Source organism: Clupea harengus, chromosome 5 (genome assembly GCF_900700415.2).
Source record: "Clupea harengus chromosome 5, Ch_v2.0.2, whole genome shotgun sequence".
NCBI lineage: Eukaryota > Metazoa > Chordata > Actinopteri > Clupeiformes > Clupeidae > Clupea > Clupea harengus.
Window position 1 is genome coordinate 28,174,020 of NC_045156.1, and position 20,522 is coordinate 28,194,541.

General features: G+C 44.8%; 4 protein-coding genes across 4 annotated transcripts in view; 2 read left to right on the plus strand and 2 right to left on the minus strand.

The window, feature by feature from the left end:
- LOC105904602 (rootletin) overlaps nt 1–1,610 on the plus strand; it is a 30,529-nt gene extending 28,919 nt beyond the window's left edge. Inside the window, exons 37-38 of the mRNA XM_042707746.1 lie at nt 250–423; nt 971–1,610. Coding sequence (XP_042563680.1) covers nt 250–423; nt 971–1,051 — 255 coding nt within the window. The 3' untranslated portion in view covers nt 1,052–1,610. The remainder of the gene's footprint in view (nt 1–249; nt 424–970) is intronic.
- Nucleotides 1,611–1,756: 146 nt separating this feature from the next.
- On the minus strand, nt 1,757–10,790 carry mfap2 (microfibril associated protein 2). Its single transcript, XM_012832766.2, has 10 exons — nt 9,857–10,790; nt 6,930–6,994; nt 6,576–6,623; nt 6,302–6,316; nt 5,961–6,035; nt 5,324–5,365; nt 4,277–4,364; nt 3,946–4,019; nt 3,669–3,776; nt 1,757–2,485 (listed from the first exon to the last, which is right to left on the minus strand). Exons 2-9 carry the CDS (start codon nt 6,964–6,966, stop codon nt 3,673–3,675), a joined length of 483 nt encoding a protein of 160 aa, XP_012688220.1. The 5' UTR covers nt 6,967–6,994; nt 9,857–10,790; the 3' UTR covers nt 1,757–2,485; nt 3,669–3,672.
- A 51-nt stretch (nt 10,791–10,841) lies between these two features.
- sdhb (succinate dehydrogenase complex, subunit B, iron sulfur (Ip)) lies at nt 10,842–17,512 on the minus strand. The gene is made up of 8 exons (XM_012833130.3): nt 17,225–17,512; nt 15,738–15,871; nt 14,169–14,254; nt 13,475–13,611; nt 13,257–13,373; nt 13,013–13,114; nt 12,567–12,689; nt 10,842–11,573 (listed from the first exon to the last, which is right to left on the minus strand). Exons 1-8 carry the CDS (start codon nt 17,291–17,293, stop codon nt 11,493–11,495), a joined length of 849 nt encoding a protein of 282 aa, XP_012688584.1. The 5' UTR covers nt 17,294–17,512; the 3' UTR covers nt 10,842–11,492.
- A 352-nt stretch (nt 17,513–17,864) lies between these two features.
- Nucleotides 17,865–20,208, plus strand: mrpl20 (mitochondrial ribosomal protein L20). Its single transcript, XM_012832712.3, has 4 exons — nt 17,865–18,200; nt 18,890–19,000; nt 19,336–19,413; nt 19,606–20,208. Exons 1-4 carry the CDS (start codon nt 18,114–18,116, stop codon nt 19,777–19,779), a joined length of 450 nt encoding a protein of 149 aa, XP_012688166.1. The 5' UTR covers nt 17,865–18,113; the 3' UTR covers nt 19,780–20,208.
- The last annotated feature ends 314 nt before the right edge of the window (nt 20,209–20,522 follow it).

Genomic DNA, 20,522 nt, shown 5'->3' on the forward strand with positions numbered 1-20,522 from the left:
TAAGTACTGTACTAAATGTGCAATACGTGTCAAGATGAATCTATTTAGAGTCAGGGCAGTATATACTTTATGTACTGTTTTGTCTGGGTTGAATGTATTTCATGTAGTACATTACATACTGATTTTGTTGTATCAAGTATGTGGCATAAGTGTGTATACAATATACAATATTTGTAAGTGCTTTGTGATTGTGTGTGTATGAAATGACTGTGTGTTTGTGTGTGTAATCTGTGTGTGCTGTCTTTGTAGGCACAGCTGGCTGAGATGGAGCAGTCCCAGACTGCTGGCGAGAGTTCGGCGCGGCAGAGAGACGAGGTCCAGCGGGAGATGGAGCGTCTGCGTCTGGCCCAGAGGGACGCCGAGCGCACGCTGGCCGCCAGGGAGAGGGCCCACCGGCAGCGCACCAAGGGCCTGGAGGAGCAGGTAACCCACCCACCCGCCCGCCCGCAGCACCCCGTACTCCTCTCCTACTCCTGGGTTACACAGGGGGAGATGGTCTGCCTGCACAGGACGCAGTCCCGGAGGAACTCTTTAAAACCCATTTACAGCTGGTTGGGTCTGGTTAATGTCCCTGTTTAATGTCAGACTAAATCACTTTAAAGGTGGATCGCATTATCTGTGTTAGCCAGTCGCCTGGAGACGCAGGTCGGGGGGGGGAGGGGTCGGAGGCTCTGTGGAGTAATGACATCATAAGTGCCAGACGAGGAGAACATTGGAATCTTTTATGGGGCCAGAGAAGACTCTCCCCGCTCCGCTCCGCTCCGCTCGGCTCACGCTTTGGTGTGGTTTTTCAGGACATGTCAAACAAGGGCCCTTGATGTTAACAAGATGTTAAACAAGATGGCAAACAAGAAGCCATAAAGAAGGGACAGATGAAAGGACGGGCCAGATGGGGGGAACTTGTTGAAAGAGAAACTCAGTTTGTTTATTAAAGTCTTCCTCTCCCTCTTTCTCTCTGTTGGCCTCGCAGGTGTCCACTTTGAAGGAACAGCTGCAGCATGAAATCCGGCGTCGGCATCCATCTTTGACCCCTTTACCTGGGGGTAGCTGAGGGGGGGGCGCCGCCCTGCAGGCCACTGAGGATATAACACATATTTCTGAGCACCAGCAGAAGGAACGCTGACTCTCTCATGTCTTATTGAGCAAAACCAGCACCCACAACTCAGACCATTCCGAGACCTTTGATTAGTTAGACACATGCGGGGGGCTTTTAGCTAATCTGGTCCAAACTTTTCTATCTACTACAAATTGGAGCCACGCTGAACAATGTTACTGTGTGTTGAATAATTATGCTGTTTAAAACTTGAATTTAGAGTAGATAAAGCACGCCACTTCTAGCAGTGCACTGTGCACGAAGGGACCACTGGATATGAATTCATTATTTTCTGTGTGTTGGATAAATATCAAAACATGCCACTACCGCTGCACGTACTAGCAATATTATATTGTAGTCTACACTAACACTAACGGGTTACTCATGTTTACGTCTGGTCCGAATACTAATGATCGTATTTACACTAACATCACATGAAATTACATTCCAGTTGGATTTTTAAAGGGACTGTTTATGGAGTGAAAGAAGAAATGACACATTAAATGCTTGACTTGTCTTGTGTTCCGCCTATGTTTGTATTACAGAATCTGCAGTTCTTGAAGCTCACACAGCACATATTTCTATACTAGTGGCTTATTTTCACAATCTCTTCTTCCAAAGTCCCTCAGCAGCAGCGGAGACAAACAAAGACACAACACAAACTTGTGGAAAAAAAACAAGAACACATTTATGTTTTTATGAAGCAGTACAGTAGTACAGGAACAGCATATCGGCTGCATTCACCAAGCACAACTACGTCTTCTTCTCTGATCGGCTAACACTTAAAGTCTGATGGTTGAAGGTTGGGACACAACAGAAACAGAAAATGCTGATCGATGGCTGATGATCAATAATTGGTAAGAATGCTTTCTGACGCCTCATTGGCTGAGGTCTGTGAGGTCACAGTGGCCATCAGACTGGATGATCATTACTGGCACTCTGCTTGCCATCACAAATACAGTACAAAGTAAAACATGATACAATAAAGGCAAAAAAAAAACACACACAAACACACAAACAGAAATTCTGACATCCTTTAGCTGGTTCTGTGCATGGCAAGGACCTCTATGCTGCCTTCCCTAGCACCAGTGTAGTATTAATATTCATAGCACCAGTGAGAAGTTACAGTCATCAGCATTTGAGTACAAAGGTAAATACATGGGTGTGTATATATAAATGTAGATTTGTTCGTACATGTATATTATGGAAGTCCATTTTACACACGTACATACAATATATGTGTTTGCATATTTACTTAAGTGTGTAGTGGATGGGGAGGGGGTTCGAGAAGTAGTAATACTAAAGTCAAACCCTGGAGTAAAAGGATGGTAACCATGGATACTGGAGGTCCAGGTGATTTGGCAGTATTAGGGCTGATCTCTCGGTGCAGACCTGGGCAATGAGATGCAGTGAAAGGAAACCAGAAAATAGACGTCAGGAAGACTGCAGAATAAATCCTGTTAAATAAGAATGCTGGTATCATCTTGTTTTGCATAGATACAGACAGTTATAACATAATTACAATATAACACTTAAAATAAGAACTCAGAAGATGTTGATTCACTGCCAAGCTGATTCATACATATTTGAGCATGTTCCCACATGAAATTAGTTTGACATAATTTATCCCTTATCATTTTTCACTTCCTCCCAGTGGGGCGTGTTAAGCCATGTTGCCTCGTCCTGTTAAGTAATTACAACATTTCATATTTTACTTAATGACATTTTATTTAAGACACTAAATCAAAAATGGCTTAAATTCCCAAACTCTCCCCTAGTTGGGTTCTGTCCAACACCCTGGTTTTTAAAGTGCCTTATTAGCATTTTTGAGGCATTTGGCAATGACATTCTGGGTTCATATAACATTCACCAGTTTTCAAGTGAGATCTGGTCAGTATTAAAGACAAGCAGATGTGAGGGCAGTAAACACTATTCATGGAGGTATCACTCGTCTCAGCATAGTCAGCATTGGGTCCCCAGACCTCAGCAGCTTCACTAACCTCCTCTATCCACACGCCTTCCCCACATCAGTCTATATGATCCACACCCTTACAGGTTTAGATTCACTCACTGCTTTGTAAAAATGCATTAGGTCGTGCTTATAATGCTTTTGGTATATCAGAAACATAAAAAAGGTTTGATATAAGACAATCAGTTATAATTTGGCTTTAAGGCTCACTATGTTGTCGTCAGGACTGTTTAGGGCTACATCGGCGTAATGTAATTGAAAAGATACAATGACATGGCGAATATTCCTCTGCATTCTTCTTTGCATTTCAAAAGGTTTGCAATAAAATAGATTTCAAGACATACAGTTATAATTTTGCTTTATGGCTTTATGGCTGCTTTTAAAGAACTGCTTTTGGGCTACATCAATGTATTGCATTTCATCTCTGTTTCCATCTGTCTCTTCTGTTTTTCTAGACTTTCACACTTTCATCTCTGTTTATTCTGTTTTTCCACACTACTGCTGCCCTATTTTGAGTTGAAAAAATAAACGATATAAAAAGGCAACATTTTCTGTCATCAACACCTCCATTCAGTGTGCAGAAGTCTAAAATGTCTCTCATCTCACGTGTTCAACAGCCTCCACAGCTCTTGCCACAGCTGCCCCCCATAGAGCCACAGTGGCCACCCAGCGCCGCCACGCCGCACCGCGAGAACTGGTCCCGGCACAGGTCAGCTGCACACGGCACGCCGGCAGGGAGGGGAGAAGAGAACAGGGAAGAAAGAGGGGTCGAGATGTGCTTGTTTTTGTTGTTCATCAGGGAATGATCAAAGTTATAACTGCGGTGTGTGACTGTCACTGGCAAGGTTTGATGTGCGTTTACCAAAGTTTCTGTCAAACTTACCTTTAAGCAGCTCCTCATGAGCGCAGACAGTCCTCACACAAATCTCCTTGTTTATCACATACACTCTGCGCAGACTGAGGGGAAAGGAGGGACAAAAAAAACATATTCACTCCAAATCCATGCAATTAGCATGACAACTAATCCTATTTGTGTGCAAGTTCACATTCAGGAACTTCAGACAATTATGATGATGTACTGAGCAAGAAGCTAAAAGTTAAAGACCTCATACATCCAAACGATTTGTACACTTTTTGAATCATGTTCAACAAACCCTAACGTATAATCCATCTATGAATCACTCCAATGTAAGAACAATAAGTTGTGCCCTAACCTGTAGAAGCAGAGGCTGTTGAGGCATTGCTTGCAGGGCTGGTGGACGGAGTAGAGCCTGGTGCATGGGTACTGCTCCTCACGGCAATCTGCAAGGGCAGGCCACCACAGAGCTCCCATCAACATGTGTACATAACTACTCAAGGCAGGCCACCACAGAGCTCCCATCAATATGTGTACATGACTACTCAAGGCAGGCCACCACAGAGCTCCCATCAATATGTGTACATGACTACTCAAGGCAGGCCACCACAGAGCTCCCATCAATATGTGCTCATGACTACTCAAGGCAGGCCACCACAGAGCTCCCATCAATATGTGTACATGACTACTCAAGGCAGGCCACCACAGAGCTCCCATCAACATGTGTACATGACTACTCAAGGCAGGCCACCACAGAGCTCCCATCAATATGTGTACATGACTACTCAAGGCAGGCCACCACAGAGCTCCCATCAATATGTGCTCATGACTACTCAAGGCAGGCCACCACAGAGCTCCCATCAATATGTGTACATGACTACTCAAGGCAGGCCACCACAGAGCTCCCATCAACATGTGTACATGACTACTCAAGGCAGGCCACCACAGAGCTCCCATCAACATGTGTACATGACTACTCAAGGGCAGGCCACCACAGAGCTCCCATCAATATGTGTACATGACTACTCAAGGCAGGCCACCACAGAGCTCCCATCAACATGTGTACATGACTACTCAAGGCAGGCCACCACAGAGCTCCCATCAATATGTGTACATGACTACTCAAGGCAGGCCACCACAGAGCTCCCATCAACATGTGCACATAACTACTCACTCATCAAGGGTACAGAATAGTTGTTGCATAGATACATACTACATAACATAACATAATTACATACACGTGTTGCATAGTTACTGTACATACACGTGTTGCATAGATCTTTATTGTGCCTAACCATGAATTGAAGGTATTTCCTTTCTGTTGTGAATCCTTGGTATATTAAAAGCGGAAGATTGCAAAAGATTAGAGTTAGAGCACTTAGATTGTATTATTTTTTTCTCTTACCAAGAGGGCCTGGTTCGGTTGGCTCAGTTGTGAAATCCGCCCCTGGAAAACATATTAAACCACAATAATCAGACTAGTGTTGAGGAAACAAGAACAATACCCACAAATCTGCGTGGATTCCAAAAACAAAAACATGGTGAATTTGTGGTAGACAAAGTCGTAAGACAAATGGCAGCAATAAACTTCCTCTCTTGAGAAATCAGAAATGTTGATACTAGACAAACAAAAAAAAAAGAAAACTTTTCTCCAGAAGATGAACATAAACAGGAAGTGTGATGAGCCATGTATCTAGGACAGGGAGTTAAAGGAGTGAGGAGGTCGGAGGTCGGGAGGTGAGGGGGTCGAGAGAAGTCCACAAATGACTGAACACTTGAGAGACATGATGGCCATGAGATCACGCGATCAAATGACTTGAGTGAATATGGAGTTGGAACCGTTTAGTGAGTCAAGAACACTCGTGGGTGAGGAGCCTAAAGTGAAGAGAAGCTGGCGACCAGAGAATGTGGAAATAGCATAGCTGACTAACGAGCCGAGGGGCGTAATGAGACAGGTGAGCAGTGAGAAGACACAGAAGTGTGGGGACTAGGGAGGGTAGAGACCACTGTGTAGGATGGGAGAAGTAAGAGCGATGACCCACCAGATTGTCCAGGCACAACGGCAGGCTCCAGGAGGATCTGTTGCTGAGGAGAGGCATCCAAGTCTGGGTTGTCCCCTGAAGGCAGGCACACCAGAACAGTAACAGTAAGCTCTTCTTCAGGGGCAGGGAAGAGGCATTCATACATATTTCCTCTCTGGTCATATTCGACCCGGATGAGGATTGTAGTCTAACTAAGAAGGCTTTCTGTTTTACTGTTAAAGTGCAATGGTTTGTTCTAAGGAAACCTACATAGGACCAGGAAATGAATGCTGACATTAAGAGAGAAGCCATTTAGAGCAAACAAAATGAACCATGACTCATAGGGAGAGAAATGAACATACCATAGTTATAGTCCTCTGCCAAGAATAGGAGGGGAAAAAAACAAACAAAACCCAAGTTTGAGTTTAATCCACCGATAAATGCTCATATTTAGTTCAAAATTGAATTTGGCAACAGTAGATTGGAAAAACAGGAAATTCATACATATGAATACAGAACTAGTCACAGCAACAGAACTAGAAGCTAGCTCTTCTGTCTTACTCACGCCAGCCAGTAACCCAGAGTGGAGCAGACCATGGGACCCTAACCGACGGACATTAATGTGAACATACTCACCGAGTGGAAAGTAGTCTTGAGCTTGGGCAAACTGAGCAACTACAAGCACTGTTGAGACAGAAGAGAACAGCTTGAACACAAATCACCATGAAGATAAATATGAGTGGCATGATCCCATCAAAGACTGAGGGACATGTTCAACACAAATGAGTGTCTGTAAAGGCAGGAGAGGGTTGTGCTCATGTAGAAAGATGTGTGTGTGTGTGTGTGTGTGTGTGTGTGTGTGTGTGTGTGTGTGTGTGTGTGTGTGTGTGTGTGTGTGTGTGTGTGTGTGTGTGTGTGTGTGTGTGTGTGTGTGTGTGTGTGTGTGTGTGTGTGTGTGTGTGTGTTATTTCAGGACTTATCATGACTCACCAGGTATGGCGAGGAGAAGGAGGCAGTTAACTTTCATGGTTGCTCACAATGAAGAGGTAGCTAGACTGTGTGTGAGAAAGAGAGAGAGAGACAGAGAGAGAGAGACAGACAGAGAGAGAGAGAGAGAGAGAGAGACTTAAATCCTAATTTTTCCCAGATCCGTGATATTTTAATTAGTGGTGTGATTCAGACAACCCAAACTGTGACCACTAATGATGACAGTAAATCTGCCTCTCTTTTCCTTTAAATTGACCACCTCCCTCCCTCCCTCCCTCCCTCCTCTCAACCATCTCTCTCCTCCCTCCCTCCCTCCCTCCTCTCAACCATCTCTCTCCTCCCTCCTTCCCTCCCTCCCTCCCTCCTCTCAACCATCTCTCTCCTCCCTCCCTCCCTCCCTCCTCTCAACCATCTCTCTCCTCCCTCCCTCCCTCCCTCCTCTCAACCATCTCTCTCCTCCCTCCCTCCTCTCCACTTCACTCCTTCTCTGCCCTCCACTGGCCCCAGAGAGTCAGGGGAAACTCCTGACAGCAAGAATGTGGCACGTCTGTCGTTTTGAACAATCCCTCTGTTTTCCTCCTCTCCTCCATTCCACTGTGAATCCCTCTGTTTTCCTCCTCTCTTCCAGTCCACTGTGAATCCCTCTGTTTTCCTCCTCTCCTCCAGTCCACTGTGAACCCCTCTGCCACTCCACCCCAGACAGACCAGGGGCTCCATTCTGAGTCTATAACAAACACTGCAAACCCCCTCCCCCTCCCCCTCCGTCCTTTTTCTCAGAAGAGTTCGCTCTGTACATCGCGCACACACACACACACACACACACACACACACACACACACACACACACACTCACACACACTCACTCACTCACTCACTCTCACACACACACACTCAACTCACACACACTCACTCACTCACTCACTCACTCACTCACTCACTCACTCACTCACTCACTCACTCACTCACTCTCACACACACACACTCAACTCACACACTCACTCACTCACTCACTCACTCACTCACTCACTCACTCACTCACTCACTCTCTCTCTCTCTCTCTCTCTCTCTCTCTCTCTCTCTCTCTCTCTCTCACACACACACACACACACTCACTCACTCACTCACTCACTCACTCTCACTCTCTCTCTCACACACACACACACACACACACACACACACACACACACACACACTCACTCACTCACTCACTCACTCACTCACTCACTCACTCTCACACACACAAACACACACACAAAACTCACTCTCACTCACGCACACACACACACACACACACACACACACACACACACACACTCACTCTCTCACCCACACACACACACACACACACACACACACACACTCCCCATCTTCTAAAAATGCTCCTCTCACTTTCCCTAGTACTGACATTTACAGTTGATCTCCCTTTCTTTCTCTCTCTCTCTCTCTCTCTCTCTCTTTCTCTCTCTCTCTCTCTCTCTCTCTCTCTCTCTCTCTTTCTCTCTCTCTCTCTCCTCTTCCCCCTCATACAATTCTCAGAATCCGCCGCCCGCCCCACTCGAATTTCTGCTCAGTGCAGCATTGGTCAGGTTGAGTGAGTACAGTACTCCAGCATGCCAGAGAGGAGGAAAACAATGGATGGCAAAGGAAAAAGAAAAATGAGAAAGAGAGATTCATCCCCCAGCTGTCCTCCTCCATACTAGCCTCTGAGCAGCTTATCCACAGCCTCGATTGTATTTGACTGTCATGAAACCGCAGCTTTTCAAAAACGATTCTGCCTGAAGTCTGAGATGATGTGTGTATGTGTGTATATGCAGTAGACCTACATGAAAGTGAAATATGTTTAAAGGAGTGACTGGGACTGTAGATTTATGGTAGTGAGCAGCATGATGTCTGCATGTGCTTGTGTGTCACCAGGATTATAAGTATGTGTGAGTGAGCTTAGACATTCCTCCAGTGCATCACAGTGGCTATCGGAAACCATATGTTTTCACAGCACACATCTGGGAACTATTAACCCCCCTTTCTCTCTCTCTCTCTCTCTCTCTCTCTCTCTCTCTAAACCCTGATTCTGTGTCTGTGCTCAGACTTCCTTGACCCCTCCCCCCAGAGCTTGCCTGGGGACCCGGGCACTCAGCCACCATGAAAAGGGAGAACCCCCAGTTCTCTCTCCCTTGCAGAACCCTTTCTCTCTTTCTTCCAATCACACCGAAGCATTTCGGTGAGAGCAAAGTTGAACTGAAAAAGAATCATCTGTGAACACCCAGTCTCTCCATCTTGTGCCTCACAGTGACTCTCCCTCAGTTTGCCTAATTCTTTCACTCTTAGCTCCAGCCATTCCATGCCCCCATCCCCCTTCCAACCTCAAGACTCCTCTGAAACCCCTAAACTTATTTATGTTGGCCACCTCCTTTCCATTGTATTGTCATTGCCCCCAGGCTTTAATCCCACCCCCTGAAGTGTAACAACTCGCAGTCCTGTAGGGGTGAAAACTACACACAGAACCTCACATCAACTCCAAAACGTAGCGGTGACCTCTACTAAAAGGCTGGCACTATTTATGTGATATAAAACGGTCCTTAAAAAAGGCTAAATGTAGGTTTGCTAGATAAAATCATTAAGTTTGACGACTTAACATTACCTTTTTGTGTCCAGATAAGACTCATTGCAAATTGACGCTAAAGCAGACTAAGTGTAGCATTGCGAAAAGTGTAGCATTGTCAACTTGTTGAATAATATGCAACCACCTTGCAGTGTATACATGCTAAATTAGCAACATTACCAAACTGTCATGGCAATACAATAACATAAAACTAATCTTTTATTGTAACTTCAACTATGCAATCTTATTTGACACCTCCTCGAGAGAGGGAGAACGATTTTACTTTCGCTCTAATGCATGCATTAACTTTAATAACAGTTAAAGTCCTTACCTCTGGTTTACTCTGAAGCGGTCCTCAACTCTGCGCTGCTCTGATGCACCGTCTGACCGAGCGCCACATCCTACTGCCCCACCTACAGGCTCCCCCTCCCGCCCAAAGGCAGCGGGGCCTAACGCCAATCAAACACACAGTTCAATATCACACTTTCTCTCAAATGGATCAGTCGGAATCATAACCATTAGCCACAGCATATAACATTAATGTATATAATTTGTAACTGCGGGACAACGGATTTTCAGTTTATTATTTCCTGACGTGTCGTTAAGTGGGAACCACTGCTGACGCTAATTTAACTCAAATCATTCAACCTTGTCAGTTATCTCGGCGTAGATTTGTGTCCGAACTAGGGTTCATCCCAACACCGCTTGTTCCCATATGGTCGCTCAGGGTGTAAGGTCTCCTACTGTGAACCATTTGTTGAGTCTGGCATCTGCTCCATTCACGAGTAAGGGAAATGGTTAATGTGTCCTTTTTCATTTCAGCTGGGCTACATGATTCATTGAACCGTGCATCACTGTGGCTGTCGATAATTATCATGTGGTGCAAACAGTCGGCCTTTACATAAGTCGTTATGACAGACAACATGTCTATAGCTGCAGCATTTAGCATATGAAGACTTGAGTTAACCCAATACATTTTCTAAGGAGATAATATTGGTGATTTTTAGGTAGATCTAATGTGGTCGAATGAACTACGCCTCGCGGTCTTGTCAGACTCAGGAGATAGCAGACAAGGTCATGGTTCCACAGGGGAGGCCTTTAGCCTGAACCACACAAAATTCAGATCAAGCTGCCCCGTGTTTTGGTTAATGTCCAGGTATGAGCCGGGCAGTCAGCTGCCACTTGGGTGCGATGAAAACCACCCTTTCCTACCGCTTGCTGTAAGAGGCTACCAAACCAAGAGGCGTCGTAGGGAGCTCTAGCGGTGGATTGAGAGCATTGCAGAATTGCACAATAGAAAATGAGGATGACAGAGGTCCTTTGATAAATATGAACTTTATTTACTGAAAATATGCAGTATTGGATATGAAGATTACTCAAAACTATTGGCCACCGATCAACACCCCGTGTATTTATGGTCATAAATTACTTCTGGTCATTTAACAAAAATATAATTACAACAACATCTGGCCTACAATCTCTGCTTAAGCAGCTGAAATATCTCCAGAGATTCTAATGGTTATTATTAATCACACTTAAAGCAAGTCATTCGTTTGGGTGGAAGAACATGAAATCCGATATAATCTGTATGTAGTTTACCATGTCACGCTCTGAACAGACTCCTGAACACACACACTCCCACAGATCTACAATAGGCTATACAAACAACGGAATGCAGAACACTACGTGAGCCTGTCCATCTTTTTATTAGGCATTAACACACATCTTTCATGTGTTCTCTGTCTGTCTCTCTCACACACACACACACAGTCACGCACACACACACACACACACACACAAAGAGTCATCCTTGTGCGTAAAAAGCTTTGATTACTCTTAGATCTGGGGTCACTTGTTTTGGAGTGCATCTCCGAGAGGGCTGTGTAGTGAGCTGACTGTAGGGGTCTCTCTGAGTTTCGTGATGGCTGTGGGGGGGGGGGGGGTTACGGGTGAGGCAGGGCTGGTCTTCATGCAGTGGCTGCTTTCTTCTCCTTGTACGTGGCCATCATCTTCTTAATCTCTGCGATGGCTTTCCCTGGGTTCAGTCCCTGTGACAAAAGCAAATGGTGGTGAGTTCAAGTGATCACATGCAATCCAAACCAGTGAAGTGTGTTTTGGGTGTGGAACCGGCTCTACGGTTCCTCATGGTAGAGAGGAAAGGCCATCTGCTGAGGTGTGTGTGTGTGGGTGTGTGTGTGTGTGTGTGTGTGTGTTTGTGTGTGTGTTTGTGTGTGTGTCCATGTAGGGCCAGTATGGGGTAAGGTGAAGAGCAGGTGGCAGAGGAGCATGAGAGAACATCCAACAGAAGAGACCCAACTGCCAATGTGTGTGCTGTGAACCCATGCTGTAGGACTTCCAGGGGGGTTTGCTTTACTATCAACTTAACGGTCATTTCTGTATGAAAGTAAAACATTGAAAAGCATGTTTCCTAAACGTTTCTGGAGAAGTTAGATGGAAAATCCAATCCAATGATTATGTTGGGGCTATATGTTATAAGATTTATAATTAAATGGCTTTACAAACAGATCATCAGTAAGAATTAAAATGAGTATCAGGTATCGATCGGGTATACCATACACTGATACCACATCATGGCAACATTACGTTGTGTTGTCATTTTTTGCTGCCCTATCAGATTTGCCTACTGGAAACAGTTGAGTGGGAGAACACAGATAGAACCATAGACATAGGCTCATTATTAAGTACTCATATCAGTACTCATTATCAGCAAGTACACAAATGGAAGTGCTCATACTCAAAGTGGCATTGATGCATCCCTGATTCAAATTATAATAATCTGAAGAGGAGCACATTTTTTTCAATTACAGCCAAACACATAAACAGCCCGTGGGCGTAGGGCACTGCTGTCTAATAATGGTAGGATAATACATTTCATTTTTCTTTCTAATCATTAAGGAACATGACTGAATGTGGAGAGTGTGTTTCCAGCGTGCTGCTGTGTGTGAGTTGTGAATGTGGAGAGTGTGTTTCCAGCGTGCTGCTGTGTGTGAGCGTGAGTTGTCTGCTGTAAGGATGGGTACCTTGGGGCATGTCTTGGTGCAGTTCATGATGGTGTGACAGCGGTACAGAGAGAAGGGGTCCTGCAGTTTGGCCAGACGCTCCTCTGTGAACTCATCCCGAGAGTCGATCATCCAGCGGTACGCCTGATCAACACAAAGGGGAAACACGTCAAACAGTCTGACCTCTGGACCGCCTGTGCCTGATTATCATCCACCGACTCAGCATATCACAAACATGGCTGTAATGCAGCCCGTACACGCACGCGCACACACACGCACGCGCACACACACCCACGCAACCACACCCACACCCGCACACGCACACGCACACGCACACGCACACGCACACACGCACGCACGCACGCACGCACACACGCACACACGCACACACACACACACACACACACACACACACACACACACACGCAACCACACACACACACATATTGTTTCAGGTAGAGAGGCACCTGCATAAGAACAGCGGGTCCCAGGTATTTATCTCCATTCCACCAGTAGCTGGGGCAGCTGGTGCTGCAGCACGCGCACAGGATACACTCATAGAGGCCGTCCTACACACACACACACACAGACAGACAGGCAGAGAGAGAGAGAGACAGACAATCAATGAGACACAGACAGCTGTGTGAAATGAGGACAGCGGACGCACAATTAACTGTGCGATATTATGAACAATAGAGCGGTCGTGGCTACCAGCTTCTGGCGATCCTCTACTGTCTGGAAGTACTGCTCCTTGCCTTCCTGACTCTCGTCCTTCTTCTTCAGGTAGGGCTCGATGGACTTGTACTGGGCATAGAAGTTACTCATGTCCTGCACAGAGGGCATTCAGGAGGTCAGAGACACATTCTTCCATCACAGCAATCACAATCACATCACATCAGTCCTTCAGATCCACAGCGCCTAATACTCACAGGAACCAGGTCTTTAACCACATACATATGAGGCAGGGGGTAGATCTTGGAGGGTTTGCTGATGTTAGTGTCGATCTTGTTTAGGCAGGCCAGCGTGTTGCCTCCGTTGATGTTCATGGCACACGAGCCGCAGATGCCTGCGTAGAGACGGACAGGACAGGACAGTGAGTGACAGGACTCGGGGGATTCATAGGGAGGCTTCCTCAAGGAAACAGAACCAGAGCAGGGGGTTGTTGTGCAGCACTAATATTTACACCAATAGTCCATGGTGTAGCAAACACACTCATAAAGCACAGTTCCTCTAAGTGAAACTAAATCCAGGCTTGCCATAACATTTGGCTTCCTCTGGCTTGCCATAACATTTGGCTTCCTCTGGACAGCAGCTGCTGGTTCATCCAGAGCCATTTTGACTTGTTTGACTGGTGATGACTCATTGCTCACGTGCTCCCTCTATCCCTTCCCCTCTCCCCTCTCCTGTGGCCTAACCCATTTCTAGGGCCTCTAAGCAATCCTGCTCCTTTGTTGGCGATGCTATTTCTTCGTCCGTCTCAACCTCAACGATCCTAAACCATTAGGGCTTCTTCGCTTTGCTTCTTCACTCTATTTCACCCGCAATGTGACAGCTCTTGTGCCCCAGACTCCTCCACTGCTCCAGACAACTAGGCCACCCTGCACTGGTCACCCCCCCCCTCACCCTCTCTGCAGGACCGCCTGAAGGTCAACGTGGGGTCCATCTCATTCTTGATCTTAATCAGGGCGTCCAGCACCATGGGGCCACAGCTGTGAAACAAGAGCAACACAAACACATATAAATGTCCGTCCCTGATGCTCTTGTTTCAAGCACAACACAAACACATATAAATGTCCGTCTCTGATGTGCTTGAAACAAGAGCAACACAAACACAAATAAATGTCCGTCCCTGATGTGCTTGAAACAAGAGCAACACAAACACATATAAATGTCCGTCCCTGATGTGCTTCACTGCCTTGATAACAGCATGAAAAGTCTTTACATCAAGCTTTACAATGGACTCTCTCTTATTGGATGGGTTTCATATAAACATTTCAGCATTTTATTACATATTGCCATGATTTAGTTTCTTACTCTAACTGTTTGTGAAACAGAGATAAGACCTACGGAAACACCTCTCTCTCTATCCAAGCCCAGCTCTGTGCCTACCCCCTATTTACCCATATGTCAGGCAGGGGCGGCAGTGGTACAAGTGGTAGAGAAGTCGTTTAGTAATCAGAAGGTTGCTAGTTCGATTCCCTGTCGAAGCGTCCTTGAGCAAGACATTGAACCCCTAATTGCTCCTGATGTGCAGTGTAAAATGTAAAATGTGTATACATCCTTGTAAGTCGCTTTGGATAAAAGCGTCTGCTAAATGACTAAATGTAAATGTAAATGTCAGTAGGACATATGATCCCCAGAAGATGACGATGTGATGTTGAGTGCAGTTGAGCAACAACAAACTACACAAACTGAGACAGCTGAGGTATCCGGCCTGGCCTGACCCCTGGTTGAACAGCAGCTAGGATTACATGTGCGACACCCGCAGGCCATTTTGTGATGGAAGCAGACAGGGTCATTTTTGGCAGTCTTGGCAGAAGGCCTGATTACAACTGAGGGCCTAGTGGCATGGCACCAACCTCTCTAAACCTCTCCACTGATCCCTATGACATCACCCACAGGAACATCCTCTTCCCCTTGCAGGTTTAAGCTGTCCTCTACCTTAGCATACTGGAGCCGAACCTTGTTCGTGTGAAAGAAAGACTGTGCTGGCAAATGATTTGTGATTGGGAATTTTTCTGGCGCTACAAAGCTTTGAGCTGATTGATGAGCTCGAAAGAGAAATGAGCCATGTCACATAGTCAAAATGACCCCCAAAGTCTTCCTAAACACAGGCACTGGACTCTAGTACAGCTCTCAACCTACCAAAGCCACAATATTGGGGTGAGCTGGTGATAACACTCTCTGCTGTATTATGAATTCACCTTTATTTCCCCCACCGGAACAATCCATTTTCAGCTCATTTTCAGCTGTGAAAAAGACTTGGACTGCAGTACAATGACAGCCCACGGTCACACTAGCCATGTCCTTATCGAAAAGGTTTGCGAAGCTCTATGGCATACTCTATTGGGTGGCATAGTCCTTAGCTGTGAGATATAGGCCTGTAACTGTGATGTGTTATACTGTGCTGAGCTGGGCTGGGCTGGGCTGGGCTTTGATACACTGAACTGTGCCTTTTTGGGGTGTACTAACGTGTTGAGGTCAATCTCGTAGGTCTGCATGCGGGGCTTGTCTCCGGGCGTATCAGGATCCCAACGGTACACCTGGAACTTCTTGACCCTGGGTTGAGGTGCGGGGGCTGCAGCTGTCTGGGCGTGGCGCACCGCCTTGACCAAAGGAAGGAGCACAGGAAACAACCAGTGTAAACAAACAGATGACAGGCACATCCTCTGACAACTAGACAAATGGGTATTCTTATTGTATATAGGCAATACTGCCCATCCACAAAATGTATGATGAAGCTCTATCTGTCTGACAATATGAAAAAATAAAAAAAATAAATAAAAAAAATCAGGCAAAACACCACACGAAAGGTTAATAATAAAGCAGATATCACACGTCTTGAAACAGAAAATAGGATCCTTTATTATTATTAATAATAATAATACATCAGATTTATATAGCGCTTTTCAAAGTTCTCAAAGACGCTTTACATACTGTGGGATAAAGGAAAACAAACCATAAACTCTGTAATAAAGACATCCATTTTAAATGATGATAATGTGGGGGCATTTTTTTATGTGGTGTGGTAATGAGTTCCACAGGGAAGGGGCGGCGACCGAAAACGCCCTGTCACCCAGGGTTCGGCACTTGGTCCCCCGTTTAAACAGGAGAGAATCGTCAAAAGCATGATAACATTAACAGTTTAACGGGGTAATGACCAGTATTCACATCTAGATCAACTGATGTGCACATAGAATCTCAAATGCCACACACCTTCACAAGCACTCCCTCTACAGACGAGAATATTGTAATTGCGCAGTTACAAAAGATACTTCACCTGCGCTGACGAGGGGAACAACATACCTCAATGATAATACCACTCATGAATGCTCATTAAAATCGTTACTTATAACTGTTCTTGTTCTTTCACTTCGCGTGACAGGACTTATGTCACAGCCCAAAGACGTTGTGATTGAGCCGTAGTATCGTTAACGTTAAACAGGGATAGACAGCAGGCTATCCAAGAATAAGCAATGTACAAAGAATAGCAAGTTTTCATCAGACATCATAGGTTTACATGTACGTTACGTCTTCCTGATCAATAATTAGGTGAGTATCCATTCCCAATAACATGATGGTTAATGGTAGGCTTTCACCTCTGTGCGTGCTTGTTACCCAACTGCTAGGATGTGAACTGACGTTAGCTAACGTTGGTTTCCTGACATGTCCATGGCTACCATATCTGGTGACCAAAAAGGAGGCAAGAGACAGTATACGACAATGTTGATAGGTAAACGATTTCACTTTCATAACCTCATATAAACGTGTATGATTTTAGAACATCTATCGACCGGTTAACAAGGAGCTGGCACTTAACGTTAAGATGTGTTGTTATCCTTAGCCTACGTTAGCCTAACAACGAGCTATGGATACCTAGCTAGCTAACGTAATCTGGACTGTTCCTAGACTCCTAAAATGAACCTCACATCCCAACACATAACACATGTCAACCTTACCACGATTCCAGCAGAAGAGCGAAGTGCCATAGCACCGCAACGATTCAAGGAGAAACACACGACCGACATTTTGGGCTGAAGGAAGGCTGACCTTACTGGACTTCACTTGCCCGATTCTGCTACAATCCCACAATACACCGGTGCAACTCGGGAGCGTTCTACGTAATACAGAGGCACGTTCAAGAGCGCATCAGATAGATTATTTGACTTATTATTGTTATCACTAGTAGTAGTAGTAATAATAATAATATTCACACAGAAGAACTGTCCATACAGAGAGCGACAGAGATTATACGTAGCTTACTACACACCCATTTGATTTATCTGCTATAAAATTCAGCTCAAGCATGGGGTGCAGTGGTTACATAAGATCACTAAATAAATGAATCGTGCCAGGCAAAGCTTTGCAGAGCATCAGTGTCTGGTAAGCCGCTATACAAGCTTATTCATCGAACTGAGGTTCCCGGCAATGCTATAACGAAAAGAAGAGAAGAGAAGAGACGAGAAGCATTGGTAAGATACAAAAACGACATCAAATCCATAATTAAGATGAATAGTTATTGATCTCCCATTTTAATATCTACGGGTCAATATTTGTGATTTCGCGTGTAGACGAATGTGATTGAATAGACAGCGTTATGTTTCCGTAAAATATGCCAATTATGTTAGTTTTAGACGATGCTCTTGACAGAAATTTACGAAGAAACTGTGGTGCGCAGCGCAGGGTTGATGTTGTGGAACACCCCCCGCGTATGTCACAAAGTTACGAATCACGTTGCACAGAAGGGAAAACATTCCATGCAGCGAGGATTAAGGTCATAGCTAGCTAGTCATTTTAGACGACCATCATCTGGTGGTATTTCAGTTGATATACATCGAAGGTAGCACCATGGTATTTTTAACATTCCCATGTTTAATTAGGAATCGTGGTCCTGACAGATTTTGGAAAGTACAAGAGCTCTTGAAGAATGCTCGGGTAAGATTCCATACGTACTGCTAAATGTTAGCATAGCATAGCATGGATATTCAGCCATGGTAGTTGCGTGTAACGTATGACATTTAATACAGCCTTCAGAATAAGGGGTCAGTGTCCACTATGGTGGACTGTGCAGTTTAGTATAAGACTGAAACAACAGTGATCATCACAGTTCAGTGTATCGGCAAAACATTGCCCATCAGCGAAGTTGGGTGGCATTGTGTTCGCTAACGGTTTCGAGGTAGGATAACATAACCTTCAAGTCTTATGTCAGAGCCGGCAATGTTACGAGTAGTTTTATTACTCAGTAATGTTATTCATTCAGGCTAAGTTACGCTTCCTGTGTAATTTTGAAACATTCGTAGATAAAGTTAGCTTGATCTTTAACTGTCCCTCCCAGCCTTTGAATACTGCTCGTGTCCTCATGTGGTGCTAAAAATGCACATCCCTGTGCACGCAAATCTGGTCCTGTTAATCCTGCTATTTTCAGTCAGTCCTACCAGTAGAGAGTTAGTTAGTGGTTGCATGGTGGCATGGAAAACAAGGGCGCTTTTAATCAGTTTAGTTATCAGGGTCAGACACCCAAGAGATAGGCCTACTGAAACAACTTGCATGTCTTGGGTAGTCGAGTCTGTACATAATTGTGCTCTTTTCCTGTTGATAACTGTCACCTTGCGTGTTTATTCCAGCACTTTAGAGGCAGAAAGAACAGATGTTACAGCTTGGCGGTGCGCGCTGTGAGAAGAGCCTTTGTTTATGCCACTAAAAGCCGACAGGTGAAGAGGCGCAACATGCGGACGGTATGTCAATTCCTTAATATTTACCGTGATGTACAAAATGCTTCTTTCTTTCAGATGTATGAAGCAGCAGGGATGACCAGCTAATGATACATAATGATGATAACTATTGCCTCATAATGTGTGCATCCCTCAAAAAGCAGCTTTTAAACTACATCAGTGGAGTGAAAAGAGGTTTACCTTCTCATATATTCAAAATAACAGTTTCTAAAGTTATGCTTTGTTATCTCAATGGTAGCTACAACAATTCTTCTCTGAGGCTGCTAAGATATCAAGTGTATTTGTTAGGTCATGGCACTCATTTATTATGGTTTGTCTGTTGATTAATTGCTGTCTAGCTGTGGATCTCGAGAATTGCTGCAGCCACACGTGAATATGGCTTGAAGTATCCAATTCTCATTGATAACCTGGTGAAGGTTAGTGTACATGTGCTGAAAAGGCAAAAATGCAATATAACAAATAATTATAAAGTTGTACAGAACCCCATTTTGCTGATGGAATTGTAAGTTCTCATAGCTTTAGTAGAATTCATAAAGAAGTGGTTAGACTTAAACCAGTAGCATTTATTCTGTAACTTACATGTTATCCTGCATTATGTGTCTCTGTAGAGTAGTGTCCAGTTGAACAGGAAGGTTCTGAGCGACTTGGCGATCAACGAGCCCCGGACCTTCCAGTCGCTTGCCAAGCTGGCACGGGCCCGGCAGCAGGAGGGGTTCCATGCCGCCCTGGGGAATGGGTCAGAACCGCCCGGCATTCTGTCCCGTGTCGTTCTCCTTCAGTAATTACTCCATCCCGCCTCTCTTACAGCATCTCCGGTCCACTGACGCAACACACCTTGAGCATGCTCAGCTGATCCTGAGGAGAGATGTCACCTGGTCACACACACACACACACACACACACACACACACACACACACACAGATTCCTGTTTAAAGGTTCCTATCAGGTGAGCCTCGGCCTCCAAATAGAACTCTCTCTCCCAGACCTGACCAGTTACTGAGGAGCAGATGAGAACCACCCTCAGTGAAAACTTTCTTCTGGAAAGAAAGGATGTGTGGGATTTGTTTTTGTATGAGACAAGAGCTTTTGAAAAAAGAGAAAGTTGACCTATTGGCTCCTATGTGTCATGCCTTGTTTTTGTGTAAATATGTGGAATTGCTGTACTGTGTATTCTTGTCCATAAAAGTGAATAAATCCTTTGTTATCCTCATAGGTGTTGGATCTTTTATTTATTTGTATGTTAGTTATGGGGCCAACACTAAATTGCAGAAGAGAGCATTGGCATTGAGACACAGTTGTTGGAAAAACAGATTGCGTTAAAAAGTTCTACACAGTCATAAAATAATCCAGGCTTCCAATAATAATCTGTTTTGACCAGGGGGGTATTCCAAGTACGTGGTTTAGTGACAAACCTGGCTAAATTAACTCAGAGTAAAGGTTAAACCTCCTAATAGAAGAGCCCTATGGCTTTGTTTTATCAGGATAATGAAGCCATAATGGCCCTTCAATTAGGAGGTTTAACAC